Source organism: Paralichthys olivaceus, chromosome 14, assembly GCF_024713975.1.
Source record: "Paralichthys olivaceus isolate ysfri-2021 chromosome 14, ASM2471397v2, whole genome shotgun sequence".
In the NCBI taxonomy this organism is placed as follows: Eukaryota; Metazoa; Chordata; class Actinopteri; order Pleuronectiformes; family Paralichthyidae; genus Paralichthys; species Paralichthys olivaceus.
The window spans coordinates 14,999,426-15,019,158 of record NC_091106.1 but is presented as its reverse complement, the minus strand read 5'-3'; the positions used below and the strand labels follow the sequence as shown (position 1 = coordinate 15,019,158).

The 19,733-nt window shown below is 41.3% G+C and overlaps 1 protein-coding gene across 22 annotated transcripts in view; it reads right to left on the bottom strand.

Moving 5' to 3' along the window:
• The window catches only part of kcnma1a (potassium large conductance calcium-activated channel, subfamily M, alpha member 1a), a 135,861-nt gene that overhangs the window by 48,651 nt on the left and 67,477 nt on the right, over positions 1-19,733 (bottom strand). For 19 of the 22 annotated variants that reach the window (XM_069538028.1, XM_069538029.1, XM_069538030.1 and 16 more), the window contains exons 4-9: positions 15,803-15,896; positions 15,048-15,159; positions 7,915-7,990; positions 7,384-7,459; positions 6,019-6,189; positions 4,310-4,401 (exon numbers count right to left, since the gene is read on the bottom strand). In XM_069538028.1, the coding sequence (XP_069394129.1) occupies positions 4,310-4,401; positions 6,019-6,189; positions 7,384-7,459; positions 7,915-7,990; positions 15,048-15,159; positions 15,803-15,896 (621 nt within the window). Of the gene's footprint in view, positions 1-4,128; positions 4,221-4,309; positions 4,402-6,018; positions 6,190-7,383; positions 7,460-7,914; positions 7,991-15,047; positions 15,160-15,802; positions 15,897-19,733 lie in introns of all 22 variants that reach the window. The other 3 variants (XM_069538041.1, XM_069538042.1, XM_069538044.1) reach the window with 1 other exon arrangement.

Sequence of the window (19,733 nt, the reverse complement as noted above, 5' to 3'; positions counted from 1 at the left end):
TCTGGCGTGTATGCTTTGTTATCACTGTGGTAAGCTGAACTACCCCTCTGCAGTTAAATGTCACTAAGACTTATTGCCAAAGCTCTAAACGAGAAATCCAAACAGTAGAATCCAGGCCGTACATTGCCGAGGATTAGTGTGGACGCTGGGCACACACCCTAATTAGCCTATGGAGACCTGTAAGGCAATCTGTGTAATGACAATGGCCTCATCCACTACTTCCTAGGATATGCCAGGAGACAATTGAACCACTTCAGTTCTGAGTGCCTGGGCACTGGACAGCTTTGCACTATGGGTATTAAGTTACTCTCTTGAGATGAGAAAAAACATATACTGTGGTCATATTTGTTCAACGTTCGAGTTCTTATCATCGAACTAGATTTGTTTTGACAGGTTTCCCTCAACATATTATCATGCTGTTACATACAAGAAGGAATCTCTGGCTTACACATTAACCTACAACAGTCAACGTCTAACATTGTAAAGAGCTTTACTGAAATCTGACTCAGTCTGGCAGGTTTAAAGGAAACAGAGATATTTATGTCAGATGAAAACCATAGTCCAGATCACCGAGCGCTCTCCTATCCTGCACCAGATGGACCGGGTCTGGCTGAGCTGAAGTGGACTTGGCAGAGCACTGTGACATATTGAAGGAATGGCAGATTGTGGATGTTGTAGGACATAATGGTCTTCGCAGATGTCGCCTCGGTCCTTTAAGAGAAGCTAACGAGCAGCCGTGATTGCATGGTTGGCCCGAGTAGAGCGAAAAGGGGACCGGCCGTGTGGTCTTACAAGCTGATGAGCTGAGATGTCTGCGGGCAGCCGGCAGTGTTTGGCACAAGATGGCCCTCATTTCGAAAAACATCACTCATGTTTTCCTATTCTCTGTATCCAGATGCCCGTCACCAAGGGTGCAGATTTACGCAGACTATTATTCGGCTTGTGTGGGTTCAACATTCAGTTATGAATGTCAGGCGCGCACAAACCAAAGCACAAACTTAAATGTGTAAATTCATGTACACAGGTAAACACGTACATACACACTCCCACAGAAAAATGCATTTAACCCTGTTAATATGATTTAGCAGCAAAACTAAATTTTCTGCCTCATGTATTAAAAAGTATTTTTCCTTCCCCTGCACATACAGCTAATTTGAGCCCAAGACCGAAATATTGTGATATTATGCTTCACTTAAAAGTTGGCCTCCCTCCACAAAGGCTTCTGTGAGCCAACAGTAGCATCTAAATTAACACTTGGCTAGTTAAACTAGGATGTAAGACAAGGATATCACAGATAATTCAACCATTTCATCACAAACAAAACACTTCCCCTCTGGTGAACCTGATTGTTAAGTGCACTTTAAGCCATGTTACTACAGGAAAACAAAAAAATAGAGCACTTCAAGAGCTAAGATTTTTTTCAACACAAGAAAACCACACCCGACAACCTAAAAAAAAGAGATGCACACAATCACGTACAATGTAAAGGGGAATCACAGAGCGTGCACACAGAAACATGCAGTATAAAGGGAATGCACAAAACACAAAATGAACAAACAAAGAGCTCAAACATCAGCAACAGAGGTCACTGACTTCATACTGCTCTAATCCTTAGGTCAGTGTTGAAACGTGCGGTAATCAGCAAAGTGTTGCTATTTCCCATTTTATTTTCTCTGTCATGTTTTAGGCAACAGCATTAAGAGAAATGTCTTCTCCTCTAATCAATGTGGAGAATAAGTCAGGCCATGTGTAATGATTACAAACAAAGTCAAATTAAGTGTGCACTTATACTATATAGTGCACTTTACAGTGCCATAGCATAAAAACTCTTTTGGAAACTCACCCTGATGTACGTTTTCTCACTTCTACCATTATGTAAGAGAGGGTGTTTGTTTGTGCCCGCCAGTGTGGGAGTCTCTGGGTCTGCAGACCTCGAGCTGCGAGCCCTCACAGAGGACGTTCAAAGGTGCATGTCAGAGTTCAGCCAGGGTTGAGGCCAGTTTCCGTGCCAACCCCTCTGCTGAAGTCGGCACTAATGGAAACCATAGAGCCATAATGGAAACCACAGAGCCCAGAGTGCAGCGGGCGCCAACAGAATGCAACAGTTGTCATTATTATATCGGCGTACGCGCGGGCTGAGAGCTGTCACTGCACGCGCTCGCGGATGTACGCTACACTGCACAGAGGACTATAAGCAGCGCTAGCATCAAACAGAAATCCAGCATGGATCCAATGAGTCCCTCTCACTTCCAAATAACCTTCGAGGCCTGTTTCGAATGACAGAAGCCAGGCAGAGAGATCAAATGAGGGTTACATTTAAAACACTTCACAGTGCATCATGACCTCATTGTTTATGAGCTCTGTAATCAGTTGGATACTTGTAATCTCCTAATCTCATTTCCATGATAGACTTTTTTGTGTGTTGACAGCTGCTAAATGATAATGCACTGAACAAAACCCACATGACGAACCTGTTTTTTTCTCTGAGTCAGGTCCGATCCAAGTAAACACATACTTTTATATGTTTACATACATTTATCTAACTGATTATGCAAAGAGCCTGGTGCCACTCTGATCCCATGTGTTTGGTGGGTATCCTCTGATTGTTACGATATACTCGCAGTGTAGGTCTGACCAGAAAAAGAGATGGAAGGAGAAAATAAAGTGTGGGGGAGAAACTATCCTCAGTTTTGACAAGGGTTTCTCTCAACACCCATCTGCGAGTCTGGGCTGAGATCACTGGCCAAACATAACATTTCATCAATCTTATCCCAATGACAGGCAAACATTATCGAACAAAGGCTTTTTTCCAAATGCCCCGCTCTACTGCTGACTCCAGAGAATGTTGAAACCGATGATTGGAAAAGAAAAAGAGTGAGGAGGAGAAGACAGCATAGTAATAGATGGTGAGTGCCAGAGACAAAAAAGAAATGAGAAGAAAAGGGAAAAGAGGAAAAGAAAGAGTCGGCCCTCCCTGCTCTGGACACACCACATTTGGGTTTTAAAATAAATCTGTGTGCTGAGTATCAGTAAGGTTTGAGCCACGAGGGGAGGACAACAGTACTGCACAATAAGTACTGTGGTCATCTTAGTACAAACAGTACAGTGTCACACACACTTCACAGTGCACTGGAACCTCTGCTGTGAGAGGCCAATGACACACACATAATACATAAATCACAGGAGCCTCGAGAGACACACTCCACCACCACACAAGCATGAGGACCCAAGCAGGCAAAGCAAGCCAAACGCAATTGAGAGCCTCCAATGGGAGGGAGGCATCCAGCATTCAGGGTGTGGGAGCTGACTGAAGATCAGGGCCAGAGTCATGTCAGGCATTGATGATGCGACGGGGCGGGCGGTGACAGATGACAGGAAGGCGGCTTTTTCGTAAGGACAACGAAAAAGTGGCAAGACAGCGGGTCATAAGGAACATGCCAAAATGATGCAGCTAAGGAAAAGTAATATCATAAAACGTGCAAAAACAAACCCGAGCAAAACTAATCAAGAAAAGAAATTGTATCCTGCAATGCTCATTGAGATTGATGATACTTTAAAAGACCACCAATAATAATGCACTTGCAGATCTTTAAATCTATTTTCTTGTGGAAAAAAAATCCTAAAAGCGGATAGTAGGGGTTTCATGACTATTTTCTTTCATTTTGATGGATTATTATCCTAATCCAACCCTACAGGTAAAACTGTATTAATGGCAGAAAAGGGACAAGACACTGGGCACAGATATATTGCACAGGAGCACCACAGTTTAGTGTTCTGCAAGTCTAAAGTGTAGTAGTCATGAAAGCTCTATTGTCCAAATTAAAGCGCAACACAGGATGTTTCAAGGTGGACAAAGAAAGAAGATGAACAGCACACAAGGACAGAGAGAGACAGATGTAGAGAAAGGTAGAAGACAGAGAGAGACAGAGAGAGACGCAGTGAGAAAGAGATTACGGGGGCATGGACATGTGTGTCCTGATGGCCAAGGTCTCCAGTCACGCTGTGTGACTTGATGTTTTAATGTAACTGCTCTACAAAAAAGTTAACTAACCCCCGGTATCTATAAAACTTCAGAGGGGGGGGCGCACTTGAGTCACACAACCACACCTTGTCTGGATTTCAACTTACTTTCTGCCTCGTGTCGAGTTATAACTCCCTCCGTATTTCTTCCGATTAAGGATGAGAGCAGCAATTTCTGGCACGTAGCGAGCAAACATGGCCTACATGCATGGAACAGAAAAAAGAAAAAGGCATGCAGAGAGGGTTCTACCGCACACAGAAAAACAGCAGAACCATCTGGAATACTTACTTTCTCCCATTAACCGCACTATAGGAACCACCATATTTCTTGCGGTTTCCTATTAACTCTATGATTTCAGGGACGTAGCTGGCAAACATGGCCTAAGGAGAAGATAGGAGACAGAAGAAGAGACTAAAAAAGAGACTACTACGCCACAGAGTGGATGGTGGGGAGAACTGGTGCATGAGTCCAAATTTCTGAGAGGGAGAAGATTATTAATCTGCTATTGAAATGAAAGAAAAACTCTCTCATTGTCTGTGGAGACTTGGTAAACTTCCCATGAATGAGAGAGACTTTCATATATAGCAAAATAGTTTTTATTTTTTTGCTGTTGAGAAAAAATAGCCCGAGTTTAGCAGCAGATTTAGTCGGTGGGCGAGAATTTTGTCACAGCTGATTCTCACTCAGTCTGCGATAGCACCCGGAACCTTTCTGGACCGCAGACGTTTGAAAGCTGAGGGAGAGTAAAAAAAACCTATGTGCCATGTTTTGTCCAACAAACACAGATGATGTGGCAGGTTGATTTGAATAGGCCCACCTGATGGTCCGCAGCTGCAAAACACATTAAGACTCATTTTTTTGTTTGGGCTGGAAAATGAGCTGGATGCATTTTGCAAAGTTTCACAGCCATTTCTCGCAGGACGGGGTCACGTTTAAGTTTACCGACTAACGACGGGGGCGCTCACTGACACTGCTCGTCTACGCTTACATCTCCAATAAAAAACAAAGACATGCCGCTGTAAATACGCAGTTAAATCATGCTTGCAGAGTTTACCTATACGTTTGCAGGGGGATAATGTGAAATGACGTGGGCTTGAAATGATTCCTGGCCTGGAAGTATCTGCAGCCTGGAGTCATTATTCAACCGCTGCTGTTGATAGGAAGCAGCTTGAGGTACGAGCCTAAAGACTTCCAGAGCTCTCAACACTGAGGAAAACACACAACCTATCACCATGACCACGACACGGTGCACGTCCGCGCAGCTGCAGGTCATCAGTGCCGAGCGGTAATGGCCGAATGCAGTAACTGCGATTTGGCTGGATCCTCCATTTTTTTGTGAGAGAAGATGGAGGAGACAGGATATTTGGTGTATGAGTGTGTGCAGGTGTGTGTGAGTGCTCACAGGTGTGTGCGCCGCGCTCGTGTGCAAGTTACTATGATAATGGAAGCCCGACGGGACGCGACAGTTCTGAGGAAGTTGAGAGGGAGCGAGCGAGGGAGTGGGAGGCTGCTGTTGCTATGGTAACAGTCAGGCTGGCCTAAGCTTCATCTCCCTGCCCCTGTGTTTGTTGGAATTGTGGGAAGAGACACAGGAGGAGGGGTGTCCTGAAACCGCAACTGCTTTTAAGAGAACAGTAACAACATTATCAGACAGAAAAGCTTATACTCCAATCGAACGTATGCAGGGAATAGACATGAGGGGAGGGGACGAAGGAGCACATAGTACTGTGACTACAGTAGACAAGATACAGAAGGCTGAACAGAGGAATACAACTGTGACAAAAGAAATTACTGTTACAGGAAGTATATATTTAGTTATTTTATAACTACAACAAAGTTAAAATATTGTACAAAATACATGATAGTTTAAGTATTAAATGTAACTTTTCATTCACTTGTCAATATTTATCACTTTTGGGGACACAGGGGGACAGAGGGTGGGGTGTAGGAGGAGGGAAAAGGGGAGTTAGGGAGAAAGAAAAAAAGCTTGATTTTACCAAACCACCGAGGATGAAGAAGACCATGAACAGGCGCCCCAAGGTGGTTTTTGCATAGACGTCCCCGTAGCCCACCGTCGACATGGTCACCATCAGCAAGTAGACACATTCCCAATAGGAAAGTGACTGGGAATTTTGGAAGTTTTCCCAAGGATCCCCTGAGTTTTCCACCTGAAATTGAAATCGCAGAGGGAGAGAAAGATAATTAGATTTGACTCAGAACACTGATTTGTAAACAAACTTTTTTTTCAAAAAGAGAAACTAATTTGTCAAGTCTGATTAAATCCAGCTTCATGTGCTCATGCACAAATCTGAGTTTGAGCTGTATATTATATCATATATTGAGCGTATGCTACCATCTAGTGGTTGAAACAGTTTAAAGCTGGAGCAGAGCTACAAATACACAAGTTGTTTACTGAACGTACAGAAATCACATTTTAGTATAATGCCAATAATGGCAGTAAATGTGAAAGGTTCCTGGCCCGGGATTAATCTCTTTCTGTGAAAATACAAGTTATTTATTTACACTTGAAATGGAAAACTGGACTGTATTTCTATAGCACTTTGCACTGCAGGTCACATTAATCCACACACATATATTCATAAAGAACTCTGCATTGTGCTTCTCTAAAATACACAGACACACATACTGTTGGCACATCATTTGGTGTTCAGTATCTCACTGAACTTGGACTGCAGGAGCCGGATTGAACCACTGACCTTCCAATTAGTGGATGACCTGCTCTATATTAATGTTAGTCGCTGCCGACCTGCACAATATGGGTGACTGCTCAGCTGCTCATTTTGTGGTTTGCCCTCTGACTGTTGGTCATAATTTTTCCACTTTTTATTCATGACTTCATACTGGGGATGCACCAATCGGTGTCAGAAGTAAAACTAACCTTATCAAGCAGAACAAGCTTGGCTGTAACTAATCCACATTTTATCTTGTTCCTTTATTAATGTATTAATGGAATCCAGTGTTTCTACCACTATTTACATCCACTGAGTTAACAGTCTACTCAGTTTTAGTACCACACTATATTTATCATGTTATTTTGTATAAAAGTTGTTCCAATGAGTACCACAGAGTAAAGTGGACAGATTTTAAATTTGGAATAAACAGAGCACCTTTATCAGATCAGTAGCTACAGTCAAATACCATTAATTTAACTAGAATCATTATTAAAAGTTGGGATGGTGCATCCCTACGTGGAAGAGTATGAAAAAATATCCTTTCACCCAATTGAATGAGAATAAAAGCACCAGGTGCCACAGTGTTACTGGACCCGTCAGTTTGTCAGTGACCTTTCTCTCCGGCTCATTAATCACTGGACCCCACTGGCCTCACATCTGTCCACTTACCAAATGTATGAATCCTGCAGCTGTGAGCCATGTGCTGATGAAGATGGAGCACAGGTTAACCAGCTTGATGGAATTGCTAGATGGAAGAAGAAGAAGAAGAACAATAGCAGTAGGATAAATTAGTCATGTAGTGAGAGGATGGTTGAGACGGGACTTGTATAATAGATTGTTGGCATATCAATCAGCAGAAAATGGAGAAAATACAATAACTACTGTAGAAATAATGAAAAGGATGATAAAAATCCAAAATACACACAGTTTGAATTCAACTTCCAATTAATTATCCGATAATGTGTTTTGCAGTAAATGCACTTGTACAGATATGCTATTATAGTATTATGTTTGCATATATAGTGTGACAATGTATAACCCATCATTTTTCTGATACTTAACATATGCTTATAATTTCCTGCAATGCCACGTGGGATACAGAACTTAAAATGAACTCTTAGACATTGTTACGCTGCTGCAGGTGCTTCAGATGGAGAGTGGATGTGTTTCCTGTGAACGAGGAGAGAGACTTATTCTCACCTTGTTTTCAAGATATTCAAAAACTGTAAGATTTCGGAGAACTGTATCAATCTCAGTGCCCTCAAGAATCTTAAACCTGGGAGAGAGATAAGACAGAGAGAGGGAGAGAAAAAGATAGATTAGCAAATGCATTTAAACAGAAAATGTAATGTTATCTCACGATATATTCATAATTATGTATCAGATTGTATCTGAGTTTACACTATGGTCCATATGTCTTTCTTCAGTGCTTGAGCATCACAGAGAATCATAGGATGCAAAATATAGTTTGTAAGACATAGGAGGATGATGCAAAAACATTTTTTTACTTCTAATAATTAATGCGGAACATTGTGTGTCCTACTTTCCATAAATCCAAGAGCAGCTCGCCGAGGGATTATAGAACAATGTGACACCTGCCTCATTGTCTTACATAACACGACAGATCCCGATAGAAGGTGTGGTGTGTGTGTGTGTGTGTGTGTGTGTGTGTGTGTGTGTGTGTGTGTGTGTGTGTGTGTGTGTGTGTGTGTGTGTGTGTGTAACTAAAAGTGATGTCAATCCCAACAGAAAAACTCTCCAGTCTGTGTAACACTTGCAATATAAGACAGCGGCCATATGCTTGTCACCAAATATGTTTCAAAACCAACCAGCTTGATCATCCAGGTCGCTCCTTATATTCTGAGCACATGTCCAGACACTTATACACTGTACGTTAACATGAATGCCCTTACCCCAGCTGGAGAGGATCAGTAAACAGGCCCAGACTGAATGGTAAAGTCCTGCCTGCCTTCCTTTCTCCTCGTGCCCATGATGGCCCTGCCTCACCCTGTACCCATTCTGAAAGAGATCGCCACAGGACTTCTTTCGCCGCCACGTCTCTTGAGGCGTCTCCACATGAGTGTCGCTGTGAGTGCGTCGGTACATGAGAAGCTTGGGAGGAATCATTTTTTCAGACTAAATGCAACACGAGCAATTCCTTTTCTCCGCAGGTCAAGATGGGGATTAAAAAATCTGCAATCCAACTGATTCAAGGCATAGGATTCCAAAATCCCCTCTGGAAAAAGACGATTCCCAGTAAAAACAAGACCCCTCGATATCGTCCTCAAATCCACACCACCTTTAAATTAATTTGGCGTTCACTCCTTCAGACAGAAAAGAATTGTATCATTTGTCTCATCGGGTCATTCTCACTAGGACTTGTGTCTCTGTGTGAAAAATGTCAGCTCTAATAAAGGTGGGGTTTTTTTCATTTTTGTTACACTGTCTTTAATCCCCACAACTCAAACAGATTTACCTTTCTCATTCCCCTTTTAGTGATTTACTGTTAACCCCTCTGAAGCTTCACATCGACACAGCTGTGTTGACGCTTTTTTCACCAAAAAATGGATTATCACAGATGAAAATGATGCAGAACAAAAAAACAATAATCCTGATTTAAAAATGAGTGTCCTGTTTCCACCGGGAAATCTCAAACAACTGTGTCTGACATGGAAAAACTTCTGGCAGATTAAGTTTCTACTGGTCAGACCTAAAGGTCATTGACTTCCAGTAATATCCTGTGACATTATTATATATAAACTAAGAAACAAGTCAGAAGTTTGTGTTATATCACCCGATTGGACGATTCCAACAAATGCGCAACAAGTTGATCATAATAATATATTATTGCAGATGTGTGTGTCAGTATGTGGAGTCAAACTGTGAAATGGGTGGAGGGATGATTTTAGAGGTTCAATTAAACATACACAAAATATGAATCATGTTTATGTTTATCCATATTGTGTGTTCATGTTTCGCAACGAAAGGATTTTGAGAGGCAGCAATTTTTAGAAGGGTATTTCACAGATTTCGCTTCTCTAAGCTGTGTGCCTTTGTCAATTGATAAATATCTGCTAGAACATTGTGTACATTTTGTAAGACTGTGACTATAAATAGGAAATATACACAAAAATAGCAGTGATGGAACCACTGTGACCTGAATAATTCTCATCTAGCGTGAAGCATCTGTGTTTGTGCTCACTGTGTACATCTGTGTGTGAGTGTGTGTGTGTTTATGTGCACATTCAACACTTTCAGATCACATTAGGGAACTCGCTTCCCATCTGGGGTCAAAAATCTGGTCTCACGGCACTAAGATATGTACATGTTAATTGTCTACAGAGGATGTGAATGCAACAGAAGTCAGTACAGCATCCATGTGTGTGTGTGCGCATGTGTGTGTGTGTGTGTGTGTGCATGTTACAAAAGTCTCAATGAAATTCTGGTCCTCTGAGCACGTGTTCATGTATGAGGAAATCTCTTTCCCACACATTTTAAATCCTCTTGTGTTCACACACGCTCACACACTCTCACACACACACACACACACACACAGGCACGTGTAAACAGCCAGATGCTCATTCAAAAAAGGTTTGTTTGTTCACGTGTCACATGTTCTGGCAGAGCAGCTGACTGGGACCTTCTATCAATCAGCAGTCTGGGCTGGTTCATCTGGGATAATACTGACAGTCAACTCAGCCAGGATTAGATTATACGACACTTCCCTGCATACACACTTATTGTACATGTATTAATTGTATACACATGTTAATGCATAGACTCAAAACAAATTTCTTTTTGCAAGACGGGGATATATAACTCAACTCATTGCCTGTACAATAAAGCAAACACGTAGGGCAATGCAACATGTGAGCTTGCCTGGCTGCAGCAAAGAGGCTTAAATTTCCCACAAATTTCCCTCTGCTGAAGGTACTCAGAGGCTTCCTGCCAGCGACTGAATGGCCATATAAGGCAGATGCACTCTTGCCCATGTCAGGTACCGTAAGCCTCTTTCAGCAGGAAAACACAAGGGATCAACTGCAGCATATGGGATCAAAATGCAACACGCTAAAGCACCACTAAGAGGCAGTAGTGAGTTAGAATCCTAGCCTGATGGCTACTGTGTATATCCTGAAAGCCAAGGGCACAATTTAAACACAATTTAAGGTCCAGAAAACAACTTGCATTACTCACATACAACTATCAAGATGTCATGATTATTGAAAAAAAAACAAAAAAAAACATATATCTGATCTTCCTAAAATAATCCAAATCCTTGTTATCAGTTCCCTGCAGGTTTTTCAGTGATTAAGGGGGAGAGCGTGAAGTGAACTGGCAGGCCGCTGAGAGAGCTGGGGCTCAGTAGCCACACTTGCATCTCTCAACAGCCAAATGCTTATCCTACACTGCTGGGACTCTCTTGGGAGCAATGCTCAGTTCAAGTAGTTAAAGGAGATTAATTCCCTTTTCCAAGGAAGAACTCTGCATGCCCTCTTACATTAGCCGCACATCGTTCCCCTCCTCTTAATCAATGTCCAATTTGTAGAAGCAGAGAGAGCATAACTTGGAATGCACACGACGTAGACTTGTTCGGGTGTGGAGTGCATGGGTGAATGTAGCACCACTCAGCACAGGGCCAACACCCTATTAATGGTCTTATATAATATCTAAGCACACCTTTACTGGACCTCCATTGGTCTCCTCATGCAGGACTGACAGAGTGAAATACAGGTAGTGTAATTATGATGTATTACAATCTAATCCATTGGGAATGAGGAGCACAATACACGTTCTCAACCACCCTGACATCCTATAACAAAGCGTGATGAGTATATTAATAATAATCAGTGGCGGATGGATTTTTCAAATTTATGGGCCATAAAGGGGCCACGGTTTACATAGAGGGGCCGATTATATTCCCAGCATCCGTGCACAACACCTGATTCAGTATGTTGCACATTTAAGTCATTCCTGTTAACTCTATAGCTTTGGGCAAAGTCATATTTTGAAAATAATTTATTGCAGAAGCACATTGAGAACTTAATAGTAATAATAATAATACATAATGAAACTTTCTTTCCATAGTACTTATCTTAACAAAGTGATTTCCATAATGTGAATAGAACAACTCATGAAAAAACTAAACAAAATAAAACTAGGAAAGAAACCCTAACCCTTCCAAAGGTCGTAGAAGCTCGGGGGTAACAATGGATCGGGCATACCCACATTAGTGGAGATGGAACCAACTTCCAAGTCTCTATGACCTTCAGAAAAAAGTTATTCAAAAATATCTTGTACTTTTTTTTTTTTAGATTTGGTGGTTTCACCATTTCCGAAGGTCGTAGAAGCTCGGGGATGATCCCAATGGATCGGGCATAGTCACATTAGTGGAACCAACTTCCAAGTCTCTATGACCTTCAGAAAGAAAGTTATTGAAGAATATCTTGATCTCCAATGGGTTTTCATCCCTAACCCTAATCATAACCCTAACCCTAAAACTTCAAATATTTAAAAACAAACTGTTTGAACAAATTAGAATCAGACATAAAAATATGTTTCATGCAATGATTTAAAAACAGTGGGGGTAAATCTAATCTCCTCAGGAATGGAGCTCCAGAGCGTCTGGGCCCTGATGTAAAAAAAAAACCTTAGTGACCAGCCTTAAAAGAACTAGTCGCAAGTGCGGGTTGACAATCTAAGGCTACGGCTTGGAGCATAGGGAGTTAGTGGCTATGTAATATAATTGGAGGCCAGACTCTGCTGAGCTATAAAAGTTATCAAAAGAATCTTAAAATCAATAGTAATTTTCACTGGCAGCCAATCAAGGGAAGCAAGGATTGAAGAGATAAGGGTCGGGTGCTGGTTAAAATGTGTGTTAAAATACAAACGTGAAAGTAATAGCAGTTATGGATTAGTTTATTGATTATTAGGAAAACTGTTATGGCTCTGTCAAGCTTCCTATGGAGTAGTTTCATGAAGACGGGGCAATAGTCTTTAGGGAGGGTGCAATGTCATTTACATTCACATTATCAGTGACTGTCAGACATTGCCATCTGAGAGTAAATGAAGAATACGCACCATATGTTGGTGTAATTTTTCCTTTAATTAATTGTGCTTATGTTCCTGTCAAAACATTGCACTGTATGTCCTCATATCCATATTAATACAGTGTATAAGCAGTTAATCATGATTCCTGCCCCGACTCCTTGGATCCTGAATATTAACACTTCACATTAGTATTCTGAAAGCTATCACCAGCCTGTTAGGGCAACTAGATCCAACCGAAGGTCTTCACACTGTTAATTTTATAACTGCGACACCATGTAGCCTTTAACACATGGAATAGCACACCGCCGATAAACACACACTCCATGCACGCAAGAGTTGTGTTGCTATACTGCGATGAGGTTATCCATGTCCAACACTGCAAAACAAATGGCTTGAGTGTTTGCACGAGATGCCATCCTTGTGGAAACAGACTCCAAGATTCTTCTCTTTTCAGAATTAGAGTAGTAAAAAAACAAATGCAGATGAACTGCACATGAATCTAGGGCATCTATTAAAAAACAAACGCTTCACAGTCCTTCTGTCTTGTTTATGCACAACACCGCTGCAGTGTTAGTAGTAAATAAGAGGTGGTTTAGCTTTCCACATCAACCCCAGACACACGATACTTAATACACACAGGTAATCATTCATCACAGAATGTCAGGCAGCAGCCGACCACAATTTCACAGTCTTTCATCATCCTCATCAAGGCCCCTGCACCCGCTGATTTAGGAGGAGATGAGGACACCTTACATCATGAATACCAGAGACCATACATCTACTTCATTACACAGCATGGGGCCACCTGAGCTTTTTTTTTGAACGAAGCCTCATCAACATTCGAGATCAGGCAGTCACAGTCTCAAATAACTTCACAGGTTAAGTGATTCAAGTGTGCATTTAACATGGGGCAGGAAGATACACAGCGGGGCGGAGGGTATCTTCCATATCCCAGTATATCTGACAGTCTAGTTCCGACTATCATTTCTTATCAGTGATTCTAACATTTTTCTCATCAAGGTTAATGCTGAACGATACATTGCTTCAACGAGTCGACCGGGGCGAGAGTCGAGAAGGCCAACAAACAGGCCAGCTAGTTTTCTAAATTTAATGATTAAACGTTTGGTCCTTGTAAAGTAAAAAAACTGGAAATTAAAGGTGACATCCTCCAAATATATTCCAAAGATATTAATGCTCAACATCTTTGTCCCTACTCTGCGTTCATTTTGTCTGTATTTATGCACATTTTCTGAAGCTTACAAATACAGAAAACTCAGACGAAACGGGGCAGTGCCACCTGAAATCAATGTTTAAAATGTAATTTTAAAGGTTTATTAATGGAAGGAATGACTGAGTGAAAACAAGCCTTAGGAAAAAGACAGAGGACTTTCCTTTAGTCTCTTTGGAGGGATTGTAAATTTAAATATCACTGTTCGGCATCATGGGCATTTATATTTCTGTTCACAAGTCTTTAATCAAATGTTTGTGTCTTTTGCTTCAAGAACCACAACTTCAACTATGTTTAATATTACAGGATTGAATTCTGAATTGACAGGCTGGGTGGTCCAATGTCCTGCTTAGATTGACAATGGATTAGCTTTTCGCTGAATTTCTGCAATTCAGAATGACAGTGGAGGGCACTTTTATAAATGAGTACAGGAGCAGCGCAGCCAAAAAAGAACACAGCAAAAAAAAAACTCCCCTTACTGCAGTGTAATTTAGGACACAACACTCTGTATGCCCTGCAAGTAGGTCGTTATGTAATACAGGTTAGGGTGTTTTCCAGTTTGCTCATGCAAGAATGTGCGTGCATGTGTATTTTGGGAGAACAAAATGTTTTTGTGTGTGCATTTTTCTCATGAAAGTGTGAATGAGTCCATTAAATGGCAGTTATGGACCACAATGAGGTGTTCAAGGTGCAATGCCTCCACCGCACGGCACATTTGACCAAGTCCAGCCCCAATCTGAGTCACTCTCGCTCCCATTAGCCCATCCACTCTGTTCTGTGTGTCTGTGTTCCCTGAAACATCAGAGGAACTCAGCCCTGTCACTTTCAATGATGAGGGAAGCAGCCCCGAGCACCAGGGCCTCAGAGACACACTCCCAGTAATAGGGAGAGGGAGGCGGGGTGGAGAGGCAGGCAGAGTGAAAGATGAAAAAGAAGGGGTAGGTTGGCGGAACTGATGAAGAAAATGGGGGAAAGAGAGAAAGAAGAGCAAGAGGAGAAAAGGCAGCACAGTGAGAGTGAAAGAATGGATTCATGAGATGGAGATATACAGACTTACCGAGCCAGCTTCTGTTTAAGTAGACGGAGACAAACACGGGAGGAACAGTGAAGAAGTCGACCACGGAGTTGACCTCCAGCCAGAACCACAGCTTATCGTTGGCTGCTATGAACTGTTGAGATAAGAATAAATATTCAAAATGACACCTGGATTTTTATTTTACACAAAACGCCAGCGCAGACCACCAGTCAAACTGCACGCTGCCTCTTCCCCTGGCTTTGCTGACACCCTGTAAAGAATGACAAAAGCGTCACTCCGCACTTGCTGAGTCATACGAACAAACGTTTGGTTGTGTTGTGTAAGCAGCTTATGACTTTATTTGTTATGTGTTCATTCATTTAGGATGTCGGGTTTTGCGTTGAACCGTTGGAACGCTGCTCTGGCAGCAATATCACATCAGTGTCGCTTTAAACTAAAGGCTGTGGAAGCGAAATAATCTTTGTGTGGAAAGAAAGCTGGTCACCTTGTAAAAATAATCTCTCAAATGTTTATTTTTTCAACAAAGTTTAAAAATTGTAATTCTTCATTACATGAAGAACAAGAAAATCATCCAATAACAATGAGTTACTATGTATTTTCAATAGGACGCAGAGTATGAGAGAACATTTCATAAAATGCTCCAGATTTGACTCTTATATGATGCTCAGATTGCTGCATGCACAATGTTTGCACCGAGGTCTGTAATTGTGGACAGTTTACAGTATGCATGATTGAATGAGTTTGTCGTGAGCGAGCATGCACATGCTCCAGCTTACCCTCAGGCCAAAGTAAAGGAGGAAGAAGACGTTAAAGGCCATATCGATCTGTAACGTGAAGTCTTTGTAGAAGTTCTGGCAGGATTCTATAGGACTGGAGAACAGAGACACAGAGAGAAAACAACATTATTACAAGGTTAAATATGAATTAACTGATTTGTACTTACATGATGATGAACTCACATATTAACAATACTGGGATGTCATTTTCTAAGGTTTATGTATGTCACAGTTGGTGTATGGGCTGCATTTCTGTATTTCCCTATTGAACATATTTGTATAATTGTTTTAACTTTTATTTGTATATATTCAATTTTATTGTACTGACACATAAGGCTCTTGCTCCTGACTTTATCTTTCTCCTTTCATGATAATACTTATAATTTGCATTCCAACAGATTTTCCCTTCAATGAAAAAAAATAGACTTATCTCCATTTAACAAGTGTTACTTTGAAAAAGCAAAAAAAACACAAGACAATGCCAAATGAGCCATAAATTGTCTGAACTGTCATGTGATCCATCTTCATGTTTACTCTCTGATGATTAACCATTAGCTTGTAAGTGCTCTCAACAAAAGCAATAAGAGGCTGTGTTTCCACCTCATTCTTCTTATGGTCACGGGCCTATAGCTTTCTGCTCTCAAGTAATGAGGAAATCCCGCAGCGGGGGTAAAAAAAACATGAATATGCATTGTGGTTTGACTGGCTATAGGCGACCTGTGGGAATGTATGGGATGGCAAGGGAACACACACACAAGGCTATTAAAAGAGTACACAGTTTCTGGTCCTATACATTCAAATTATACATGAGAGTATTCGTTTGTATGCATGGAGCCCATAGGGGCTCAGTGTGAGATCCAGAGTTTGGTGCATAATGAGAACCTCCAGAGGTAGAGAGAGCAGCAAGGCTTAATCATCTTCCAGTTAACATCAAACATTTTTGATCCATTATATGGATGACTGCGTGCAGACGTGCCAGACAAGACAAGTATTGCTCCGAGAGGATGATCCAGCTTCTAATTCATGAGTGTGTTGTCTGTCTGGAGCAAAGCCTCAGGATTGATGTGATCTTTAGGATGATGTAAAACCAATGTCCGAGATAATTAGAATGAATCTGTTTATGCAGCGATTGTTTGGAAAAAAAAAAGTGGTTTTATTTGGTCTTAAGGCATTTCTCAGAATTCGGACACAGTTTAATTCTCTGGTGAGCCCTTTGGAGAAGATAACATTGATCCGGCCAAAATACTCAATTATTTACTCGCTACCAGCGCCTCCAAGTGATTCTCCAAACATCAAACTAAACAAGCGTGCTAAAACAAACCTGTCATGAATCATACATACAGCCTATGCACACACAAACACAACTTAGCTTGAGTGATTTAATGTCCTCTTTTCTTACTATAGTCTCCAGGCATCTCATACACACACATCTACACACTGCTCTCACTCACTCCCCCGAACTGATTTGAAACTACAACCTCGGCTAACCCTTAGAGATCTGTGGGCAAGAGAGTGCTCATACACACGAATACAAATGCACTTACATGCATATATGAGTATATATTAAGACACAGATGGCGCACACTGAAGACACCATTTGGAGCGGTCACTGTGGCGTTTCCCCTTGGGCCCAGATCTGGCCTAATTCTGAATAACCGCTCGGTTACAGTCATGTGACCAAAGCATTCTCTATAACGACAAAGTCCTTTTTTAATAGTTATTGTCTACTAAAGCTTATCATTAGCTAAAGTGGGGAAGACACATTAAAATGACTTTTAGTAGTTCTGTGAAGCTCAGGAGCACAACGGTAAATAGAGATCACCAGTACAGGGTGGAGGAGGTTCACAAAGTCTATGAATGTGGAGTTTTTAAAACCAAAATAAAAATGGCAACATGCGATGCAAAGTTGAAAAAAATTCTTATCAACTGTCACTCCACAAATGGCATCGCATGATGTTATAATATTTATTAAGCGCAACTCAGACAGAAAAGTAAATAATTGGGGCAAAAGAGCAAATGTATGAGTAGATTCATGACTCATCACCTAAACACAGACTGCTTAATGGTGAGTCATGATTTTCCAACAGTCCCCTCATAAAACAACATTTATATTCACTGGATCCAGATTTTTATTTGGAACAGCACCAAATTGCACACATTCATAAATATCAGTTCCCGAAAAACATGCCTGTGTTTTTTCATCAAGATCCATTTTGAAAATCCACACGAAAATGTTATGGGTTCTTCCTGACCCATCCTTCCACCAAGTTTCATGGTAATCTATCCAGTGTTTTTTGTGAATCGCACTAACAGACAGACAAACACACAAACACAGATGAAAGCACAACCTCCTGGGCAGAAGTAAGAATGACGTCAATGTAAAAGATGTCCAAGACAAACCCACAGTGAATTATTACTATACGCTGCAGTTTCCCTCAGCGATATTGCATTATATCATCTTTCAGATCACTGTTTGGGTTTTACAGCCCAAAACCTTACTGGTTTGATTCACTTTCATTCCTCAACCATGTTTCTAACCAGAAAAAGCAGCTTTTGTGAGTTAAAGAAGCTCCATAAACCTGACTGTGTGGTGTCTGGAGCATTTAGCAGCTTCCGAGCTCTGATCTCAGAGTTCACTCATCACATCACTGGTCAAATCGGAGCAAAAACTCAGCATTATAAGCTTCTCACATGTGTTATTGTTACTATCCAGTAACAGACATGCGGTCATGAGGTCATGGTTAAACAGTTTGTTCCTACGCCACAACGACCACCAAGAGAACTAATATGAAAAGGAAATAAAAAGATGCATTAAACATGTGTGTACACTTTTGCATGTGTGTATTAAAATGTGTGGACCTATGGATACAATAACTAGCATGTAGCATAAGCTAATCACACAATATCACATTTCAACTTACAACTTGTTTGTTCACTTATAAACACTTTGTACACTCAAAACACATATATAATGAAATAGGTCATACAGAAGTGCATCCGTAACATTATACCCTTTAACCAAGTAGCAAGAGGTAAACAACTACAGCTTAGTTTTACAAATGTGAGGCAGTTACAGTATTGCAGGGCTGTTGTATTCGATTTCATCACAGTGTACAGGTGTTTCAATGTCACTTTAAAATCCACAATCTTGAGGCACTGGATCTCGGCCACATGCGGCCAGTGTCCTGCAGAAAATAGATCAGCCCACCACAATTCCCCTTAAGCCCTGGCACAGCCTGGGGTTATGCCCGGCTTCCTTATGAGAGAGGTGAGAATAACAAAGAAAGAGAGCAGCAAGAGAGAGACAGAGAGATACGGAGAGGTTGTGAGAGGGGAAGTAAGGAAGGAGGACTTGAATGTGACAGTAAAAGAGGAAAAGGACAAAGCTCCCAGAGGAACTGGAGACTCATAAACTGTATATAGTGCACAATGCTTCCATTACCCCATATACACTGTCTGGAGATTACTGATATTCTGCGATAAACTTTCTGATTATGTACTTTTTTATTTGAGTACTGTCCATATATTTGTACTTTGAAATGTTTAGTACTTCCCCAGCCACTGTCCAAACCTCGCACCAACATACACAAATGTGCACCCTCTTCCATGGAGTCTGACACAGGGACTGCCTGCAGACAGTCTGCACAGCACATACTATTTTTGGGACATAAAATGTTTCCTACATGTTAACCTTGTCTGATAAGGAACTCTGCCTCTGGAAAAACGAGCAGAGAAGGTAAAATTTGATTCGTTCACAAGGGCAGAGGAGCATGTTGGTGATGATGTGCTAAAAATAGTCCTCAACACCTTCAGTTAGGCAGTAGGAGCCAGCCCTTCATTAGCCTGCACATGACCTTGGCTATGGCTGCAGGAGCAACAGAAAGGTTGCCCTCTGAGCAAACAAGAGCAACAACACACACACACACACACA